The sequence below is a fragment of the Carlito syrichta genome, unplaced genomic scaffold, assembly GCF_000164805.1.
Source record: "Carlito syrichta isolate Samal-C Ts95f unplaced genomic scaffold, Tarsius_syrichta-2.0.1 Scaffold315335, whole genome shotgun sequence".
Lineage (NCBI taxonomy): Eukaryota > Metazoa > Chordata > Mammalia > Primates > Tarsiidae > Carlito > Carlito syrichta.
Window position 1 is genome coordinate 622 of NW_007259431.1, and position 9,891 is coordinate 10,512.

Below are 9,891 nucleotides of genomic sequence, written 5' to 3' on the forward strand. Positions count from 1 at the left end.
ATCAAAAATTAACCGGGCGTAGTAGCGCGCGCCAGTAGTTCCAGCTACATGGAAGGCTGAGGTGGAAGTATTGCCGGAGCCCAGCAGGTCAAGGCTGCGATGGCCGGGAGCGGCCACTGCACTCCAGTCTGGGTGACAGAGTGAGACTCCAACTCAAAAAAAAAAACAAAAAACAAACCTGTGTTGTTTAAGCCTCTGTTCATATGGTTTCTGTTAAACTGGCTGAACCTATATCCCAATTAATACAGCATCTATACAGAATGAATGAATGAAAGTGAATAATTTCTAAACCAACTCCTTGAATTCCATGATCCCCAGAAATAACTTGTTTGATTATTCTCCCCAGTTAACTCATGATGATACATATACTTTACCTAATGTCCTGGCTGATTGAGTCATCATGTATGAATTTATTCCCATTGTCAATAACGATATTACTTGAACGTAGACTATGAACTAAAAACAAGGCACATAGTTAGAAGTATTAAAATAAGTTCCTCAAAGGTAATCACTGTTTAACTAACCACCAGCAAAATTCTATCTTAATCCACATTTTTGAAACCTGCCCCTGATAAGTGAAGGTAAAAACATGTGACTTGTGGACACTGCTGAAACAGAATGCACTGGGGCAGAAGTTAATTCAGTCTGAATGAGGAAGACAGTCGATGTGTGTGTTCTGTGATAAGGAGCCTGAGGGAGGGCTCTGCACAGCTGCCATTGCAGCACTGTCACACACAGGCAGCAGGGTGACAGCCTGCACAGATGTGGCTGTGGAACCTGTAGGCTGGGGAGAAAGCCAGCACCAGCAGGCAGTGGCAGCCCAGACAGGAGAGGGTCCTGCAGCTGCCACCCTCTTCCACCACTGTGTACCAGGCGCCAAAGGAGCTGGCCGGGGCGATGGGGAGGCCTGGAGAGTACTGTGCAGAGGCAGAAGGACAAGCACACTGGAGGCTTTGCCATGTTATAGACGTGTGACTAGGGCCAGGTCACTTAACCACTGTAAGTCACAGTGTCCTTTGCTGAAAAGAGGAGGTAATAGCAATTTCTGCTCCAGACAGTGTTTTTCAAACTTGACTGATAGCAACAATCACTTGAAGTGCTTGTCAAACATACTGACTCCCCCGCCCCTTCCCTGCAGTGTGATTCTGTAGGTCTAGGGTTCTTAGCACCAGACAGAACTAGGCACACTGTAAAACAATGCTCAACTGTTAATTAACTTCTCGCTGACTTGGTTTTAGGTCAATTCCTTAAAGGAAAGAGAACGGAAGGAGCGCAGGTGTTGCTCATTAGACTTTTCCTTCAGAGCATGGAAGGACTCAGTTTTTACAAAACCACAGATTTATTTGAACTCAAAATTAATGCCCAGACCATGCCCACAGACACACATTCTCAGGAGAGATATGCTGAGGAATATGACCCTCTATCAAAAAGCACCTCCGCCTTTAGGAGATAGGCACTTGAGTTCTTTCACTATCACATTACATACAGAAGGCTACTCTTTTTGTTTTGATTTCTCCACATGCAAGATGAAGAGGTGGATAGGTGCTCCCAAAAAGGGAGTATTCAAAAAATACGGTACTCTTGGGGCCGTCTGAAACAGGAGCAAAATAGTAAAAAGAAAAAATCCTGGGCTGGAAATCAAGCAATATTAGGAAACTCTGTACATCTACTTCCGGATTCCTTGGTATGTGGCAGGTAGTCTTAAGCACATATTATCCAAAGGGTTTTCTCCCTTCCAGAATCAGGTGCAGGGTTTATCTGACTGAGAGTTTGGAGTAATCCTGGAGATTTTTAGCAACTTCTAGGAACTTCTCCAGTTAGCTCACACAGTACCACCACAAAAGGACAAGGTGTTCTATGCTGCCAGCAGATTCCCAGGACTCTGGCTCCTGCCTGGAAAGTCAGCGTCACAGATGCTGCCATCACCAGGCTACCCAAAGACCCACCAGCTAGCCCATGGGGCTTTGAGAAAGAGTGAAAAGGAAGCCAAATTTTGTTTTTCACTACAGAGTCTTCAGCTGGAATTTTTGAAGAAATTAATTTTTAAAAATTAGTCCTTAACACACAAATATAACTAGACCTTTCGCATTTATGAATTCTTTCTTTTCTTGGTATACTTAACCAGCATTTTGGTTTTTGTTCTAATAGCTATAGGGATTAGAATGCTCTTGATGAGGATATTATTTTTTCATGAATCCTGACAGCTACTGAACATAGCATCTTATGTGTTTCACAACATATACTGAACCTTTAAGTGGCAGGCATTTTACAGAACATCATCTCTATCCTCAACTGAAAATTGAGGCTTCGCAAGGCTGAGAACTTCCCACAGTCAGCCAGCCTGTGAGTGGTGGAGTTGGGATTGGAGCCCAGGTCCATCCAACCCCCATGTCCATGACTACTGCATGGCTCCTGGCCCCTTCTGTCCACAAAAATACATTTTCTTCTGAGTTTTTTCCTGCCCAGAATAACATGCTTTAACAATCTAATCCAAACTGGCTAACTTTATTGCTGTGTATTCTGACAAGTGCTACAAAATAAGTAAAGATGAATAAATACGAACGGTCATTAAACACACTGCTTTTCCTACCATTTGCGGTGCATCTACTTTGTGTTCAGACAGATTATAAACATCAGGAGCCAAGAGTAAACTGAAAACTCCTTTGATTCCAGACCACGCGAGAATGATTCCCCATCGCCAATTATATTCATAACTCGAACGCTTCAAGATAGGGCTCACTAACAAAATAGCAAGCATCCTGTGGAGAAAAAGACACTAAAAGTAAATAAATCACACCTTATGTATTAAATTCATGCTTGAAACAGTGTACTGAATACTAAATTCCATATGAAATTTTTCAGGAAAATGAAAAAAATGCAATTTATCGACAAGTCGTTCAAATGTCTTGAGACTAATCAAATCTTCGATCTAAGTTTTATAGTCTTAAAATCTTGAAAATAATGCTAGAACTTCTATATAAAGAATATATAAAACATAAACAATTATAAACTAAACACAGTAGCTCACACCTGTAATCCCAGCACTTTGGGAGACTGAGGTGGGAGGATCACTTGAGGCAAGGAGTTTGAGATCAGCCTGGGCAACAAAGCAAGATCCATCTCTACAAAAAAATTGGAAAATTCAGCTTGGTGTAGTGGTATGCACCTGTAGTCCCAGCTACTCAGGCGACTGAGACAGGCGGATCATTTGATCCCAGGAGTTTGAGGCTGTGGTGAGCCATAATCGTGCCACTGCACTCCAGCCCAAGCGACAGGGATCCTGTCTCAAATATATATATACATATAGATACCAAAAAAAGCTTACACATTTTAAGAAAGGAAAAAACTATTAAAATGATAATACTCAATATATATCCATAACAAAAGATGAACACAAGTCATGTTTGACTTCTGCAATTACAAGAGGTGCTCAGAGTGGTTATTATCAGTTTCCAATCACTTCCGATTATGGTGAACTACTGCAGGACTTGTAGCTGTGCGAGGCCTCCCGGATCTCACTTGTGCATATCACACACTGTACCATGCATCCCAAATTTAACACAAATGCGTGCAATTGTTAGGTGTGTTGGAGGGTCTGTCACGTACTCATGCTTCCATTGTCGTTGTACTTCCATAACATTCTCAAATTTCAAAGACCACTTCAAAATGGTCTTGCACTCCTCGACAACCATGCTTCTGCCATTTTCTTTGACTGTTCTGTTACTTGGTGATGCTAGCATTTATTTGATTAATGACATCTTTTGAGCAAATGTCATACTATACATTGCTACCATAATTCAATTCAACTTCAAAAAGTAATACATAGATAAAAATGTGTATACATTTTTAGGTACCCCAGTATACATATATTATATTTAATACTAGTGTGTATGTACTGTTTGGATTTAGTTAGTAAATTCCTTCAGGGAAACCTCTTCAAAGAATGTTGACAAGCTCATCTACTCCCTGGAAGGCCATAAAATGACTGGATTCAGAAATTAGAATGAAGGACATGCAGATCATGGTCAAAATATAAAATTATTATAGACACATCAATAAACTTAACCCAACCAAGTTTTTCTTGAGCTCCACAAGAATCACACATTAAATGTCACACAAATAATTTTAATTTGTATCTTCTTGCCTTCCAGATCATTTTTTCTATATGACCCCTGCCAAAATTTAAAATCTACCTTTCTCTGGGGAATCTGCACTGCGATAATATCAATACTGTCCTTCAAATGATTTGGAACAAATGAAATTTCAGGAAAAGTAAAATCAGACTTGTCCTTGGCTTCAAAAAGTATATTTTGTGTCAATTGCTCAGCTAGGAATTACATAAGCCAATTTAGAGAATTCCTGTTATTGAGAAACAGAAAATCTACAATTATGACCTTTAATGTAAATAATTAATTTGGGCAAATTTCCCTGCCTTGTATTCAAGACTTTTGCAAAGTGACTCTTACCTACCTTTTTAGCTTAACTAAATAGCCAAACTTTCCCTAAAATATCAGAGTCTAGCTAAAATAGAACAACGTGTGTCGTTTCCTGGTATCAGAAATGGGGAGGCAATATAGTAAAGACTGTAAAGTCAGTCTACCTGTCTTAAATTTAGGCTTGTTTTCTACTAACTACATAATCTTAAGCGAGTTATTTAACCCACTGCAGACTCTTGGAGGTCTGCTGCCACTGTCATTTGACTCCAGATGTGGATGGTCTCCCATGCATACCTCAGACAAGAGTCTCTTTGGCGATCCCTCAGGCAAACTCTTCAGGTATCTTCTGAATTCCCCAGAGATGAGGAAATAACTTCCAGATCCTTTCCATGTCAGGAAGGCATTAAGTGGAGATCAGAGGCACTCTCTCAGGCCTGCCTCGCTACTCACATATGTCAACCCACCATTTCTAGTCATTAGCACTAGTTCCATATTGGAGCCACCCTGTGAGGCTATGTTTTCTCAGATTTCCAAACAGGAGTTAGGGGTGGGGTGAGATGAGGGTGAAGCAGCATCCTCACCCTAGTCTTCACTCCCTCTAATCTCTCTCTTTCCAGCAATGGTCCTCCATCAGCTATACTAAGGCACAAAATAAAATCGTATAATCTCAATCTACCAAGCTTATCTCTTCATATAAAAAAAGGTACTTTCAGAATTTAGCAAAGTATCCTGTTCTTCAGCAACACTTGCCTTCTGGCTTTCAGGTCTGTTATTTCACTGTGGGGTTTCAAAAACATGTGGAAATCAAGAGCTGAATACAGATTCTTCCTTTATGTTGGTATTCTGTTACAAAACCTTAATCCTCCTTTTGGCTGTTCAGAGGAAAGGCCATGTGTGAAGAAGTATATTCTTGCATTACAGGAAGGGCATGCCCTTTTTTTTTTTTTTTTGAGTCAGAGTCTCACTCTGTCGCCCAGACTGGAGTGCACTGGCCGCTTTCAGCCACTGCTGCTTTGCCTGCCGGGCTCCAGCAATCCTTCCGCCTCAGCCTTCCGAGTAGCCGGAATTACAGGCACGCGCTACCACGCCCGGCTGATTTTTTGATTTATTGTAGAGATGAGGTCTCACTGCCCAGGCGGGTCTCGAACCCGCGGGCTCCGCCAATCCACTCACCTCAGCCTCCCAAAGGCGCGCGATTACAGGCTGAGCCACCGAGCTCAGCTGAGCATGCCCTTTTATAGTGGCTATTGTGGTGTCCCACCTTGGCGCCCTCTTCAGGGCTGACACACCCATTCCCTCGCTGATAGAAATGAAGGATTTAAGTGGGCCCTATGTCTCTGCCCCTCACCGTGCGTTGCTCTGGGCCCCAGGGACCTACCCCGCTCAAAGTGGTTCCCCTCTCAAGGTCAGTCCTTGACTGCATAATGAAGGAACACAAAGGCCTGTCCCCTTGTTTCAGGGTGGGACAATTCTGAAGAGCTCTCCCAGCTCCACAGCACCCTGTGGCCCAGCTGAACCTCAGGTGAAACGACTGTGGGCCAGCTTCTCCCTCTGCCCAGTCCTGCCTTCCTCCCTTGCCCAGTAAAATTTCCACCCACAACTCTTCCAACTCTCTCTCTCAGGTTCTGTTTCTAGGAGACCCAATCCATGACTCCTTTGAATATGTAATCCAGCTCACAGCAGGCATTCCACAGACCCCCACAACTAGCTAATAAAGCCCAATAGCACATCACTTAAGCCTCCCTTGTGAAGCTTATGTTATGTTGCAGTTATTTATATCTGTATCCCTCCAACTGAATTGTAAACTTCTTGAGGAGAGGTACTGTGTTTTATTCCTCTCTGTGACCTTTGAGACTATAAGCAGCAAGTCCTATTGTATTCACAGTCGCTTTCCTTTAGAGAAAGAGACCTGGGGTTGCTGTTTGTCTGGGATGGAGGTAGGGGTGGGGAATATCACCAGAGAGCAGTGGAAAAAAGCACCGCATTCTTTGGCTCCTAACTTGAAAGACCATTTACTTTTTAAGGCAAGTTTGCATAGCTGTACAGCCAGGAGACCTGCAAGTAGAACTGTCTGAACCAGTATCTTCTGCCCCACACAAAAAAAGTTGCTAGGAGACAGTGTCTCTATGCCACCTTCAGTGTGGGAGATTGGGGAGGAGGACAGGAGAGAGAAGATACAGGAGAACACACCCTAATTGTAAGCAGAAGGGCCTGACATGCTGTATCCCCACTAAAGTGAAAGCTTAAAAAAGTCCCTGTAGGTTCAGGGTCAAGGACTAAAAGGAGAGCCCTTCAAGGTAGGGAAAGTTTGTCAAAAAAATGTGGGGTCCTGCTAAATGACTCAAGTGTGGCTTGGATGACTGACAATCTCTCAGAAGTATCACCAATCTGAGGGAGGTGGATACAGCAGCGCTACAGAGAACAGCCTTCAAGGACATCAGCCACTGGTGTCAGAGCAGGACAGATCAGATGAAAAGATCATTGAAAGATCACTGATCCCTTTCTCTGCCACCATGAGTGGCCAATCACACATGAATAAGATCAGCCACTCCTGCCCATTCCCACAGGGATTTACCTGTCACATAAGGGATCCTCCCCCCATCACTTTTGGTGTCAACCCATCAAGGGTAGAAAAGGAACACTATCAGAGGTGGCTTCATATATATATGTGATTGATATATATATATATAATAGGTGTCATATGCGATATATATAACCTGTTACACACACACACACACACACACACACACACACACACACACACACACACACTAGACTGTAACTAACTTCATAATCCTGAACTGACCTGAGAAGTCACTGGGTTAAATGAATTTACTTAATTGTATGTAAACTAAATGCACCAAGATCCAGTTCACAATCATATAGTAAAGTCAGTTATAAAATTTCATTTTTGAGAACTACGATCTGGGCACTGTTATAATAGTATTAAGTTATATTACAACTCTATAGGGAAAAGGTTTTTCAAGTCATACATGTCACTGTTCAAATCAGAAACCGGCCTATATGTCCAATGGTTATTGAGGAAAACTCAGAGCTTCCTAGAAGTGTTGATTTCAACATCAAAAAGGCCAAATTAATCTTTGTCAATGTGAAAATCAATTATATTTTTTCCCTAATTTTGTACCTCATCAAAGTCAAATCCTAAATATTTAAAAAAATATATTTTAATGAGTTTCATAATTGTAATTTTTCAAAACTGCAAATAATCTCACAAATCCATAGCTTTTAGTCTACCTTCAAAGGTTATTAATATTAATTGTCCTTTAAGCTTTTCCCACATAGTGAAGTTTATTAACAGATTTGTAACAGTTTTTTATTCATCTTAAAAATCTATACATCAAGCCTAAGTGATTTTATAAAAAGAAAGTGCAGGGTTCTCTTGTCCATAATTCATACCCTCCAGGAGTAGGACATCTTAGTTGTTTCTAATTTTTCATCACTATGAGTGTAACTACATTGAGGATCTTTAAATAATTAAATCATTGTCCACATTTAAAAAAATTTCTGACATCTTTATTGAAATATAAAAATCTGCACCTACTTAACCTATATAATTTGGTGAGTACATCGTTCTCTCATTTTTTTTTCTTTTTCTTTTTTGTGTTGGAGTCTCACTCTGTCACCCAGACTGGAGGGCAGTGGCACGCTACCGGCCACCACAGCATTGACCCACTGGGCGACCCTTCCACCTCAGCCTTCCAAGTAGCTGGAACTACAGGTGCACACTACCATGCCCAGCTCATTTTTGATTTATTGTAGAGATGAGCTCTCTCCAAGTTGCCCGGGCAGGTCTCAAACCCGCAGGCTCAGGCAATCCACTCACCTTGGCCTCCCAAAGCACTGGGATTACAGGCTGAGCCACTGAGCCCGGCCTGTTCTCTCATTTTTAATCACATTCTTAGAAATGGAACATGAACACGTAACATTCTTGATAAGTAGTTATTTAGTCATTCAACAAATATGTATAAAAAGTCTATTCTAAAATCTAAGAGTATTGTAGAGATCAAGACAGCTGATCCCTGACTTCCAGGATTACAACACACTGAGGAGACAAACATGAAATAATTAACTGTGAGTCAGCAATCTGCAACACTCCTGGAAAGTGCTACAAAGGATAATTAAATAGGGACAAAGCATGGAAGAAGGGTGCCTCCCTGGTGGCAGTGGATAGCAAGCTCAAGAAGCAGGGAGGCTTTTCCTAAGGAACGGTCGCCTCTAACATCTGAAGGATGAATACGCACCAGGGGCCAGGGTGAAGGACAGCGAGAGGTCAGCTTTGGAAGAGTCCTGAAGGGACAAGTGTCTAAGGGACTTGAAGAAGTCCTTCATATCTGGAATGAAGACAGCAAGGGGCAGGGGGCACTTGAGGTGACTGGTGAGGGCGGCAGGGCCAGTGTCCAGCAAGGTCCTTGTTATGAATATATGGTTTTTAGAAACCACTCATTGCCAGCTTGGTGGCTTAGCCTGTAATTCCAGCACTTTGGGAGGCCGAGGCGAGTGGATTGCCTGAGTCCGCGGGTTCGAGACCCACCAGGGGAACTTGGCGAGACCTTGTCTCTACAATAAATCAAAAAATAGCCGGATGTGGTAGTGCGCGCCTGTAGTTCCGGCTACTTGGGAAGGCTGAGGCAGAAGGATCGCTGGAGCCCAGCAGATCGAGGCGGTGGTGGCTGGGAGCATGCCACGGCACTACAGTCTGGGCGACACAGTGAGACTCCAACTCAAAAAAAGAATAAAAGAAACCACTCGTTTTATGGCTGAAAAACGGGACCACTTTTTATTTTATTTCTTTAATCACTAGTGAGTTTAAAATTTTAAAATATTTTAGCCATTTGTATTTCTTCTTTTATGAACTTGTCATATTCTTTGTAAATAACCATATGGGAGATCTAGTTACTTCCTTATAGATTTGTATGAATTGGGTTTTGATTATTTATTTTATCTTTGTTATAAATTACAAAAGTAGGGCATGAATAATGAAAATTTTTTTTTATTTTTATTTTTTTGTTAATCAACATTTTTTTATTATGGTTTTGTGGGGTACAGTTAAGGGTTAGGTGTACAATTACATTTCATTCAAGCACCCTGTTGATAAGAGGTGTTTTCCCATCCCCAGACAGATATTTGCTACAGTTAATCCGATCTCCCTCCCCCCTGTAGTTTCCCAGTACCGTTAGTCATTTTCTTATAGTATTGCATTGGATGTTCAAGGTCCATTATATGAGTGAAAACATGTGATATTCGGATCTTTGTTTCTGTGAGAGGTCACTCAGTATTATAGACTCTAGTTCCATCCAGGTTGCAGCGAAATTCATGATTTTGTTCTTTTTTATGGTTGCATAGTATTCCATCGTGTATATATACCACATTTTTTTTAATCCAGTCCTCTTTTGATGGGCAGCATGGTTGTTTCCAGGTTCTTGCTATTGTGAAC

The 9,891-nt window shown here is 41.7% G+C and overlaps 1 protein-coding gene across 1 annotated transcript in view; it reads right to left on the reverse strand.

Moving 5' to 3' along the window:
* Nucleotides 1–374: 374 nt before the first annotated feature.
* Nucleotides 375–9,891, reverse strand: part of LOC103275135 (sodium/hydrogen exchanger 11-like) — a gene marked incomplete at its 3' end in the record, with an annotated part of 44,199 nt that continues 34,682 nt past the window's right edge. The window contains exons 9-10 of the mRNA XM_008072550.1: nucleotides 2,591–2,759; nucleotides 375–456 (exon numbers count right to left, since the gene is read on the reverse strand). Of these exons, the coding sequence (XP_008070741.1) occupies nucleotides 375–456; nucleotides 2,591–2,759 (251 nt within the window). The remainder of the gene's footprint in view (nucleotides 457–2,590; nucleotides 2,760–9,891) is intronic.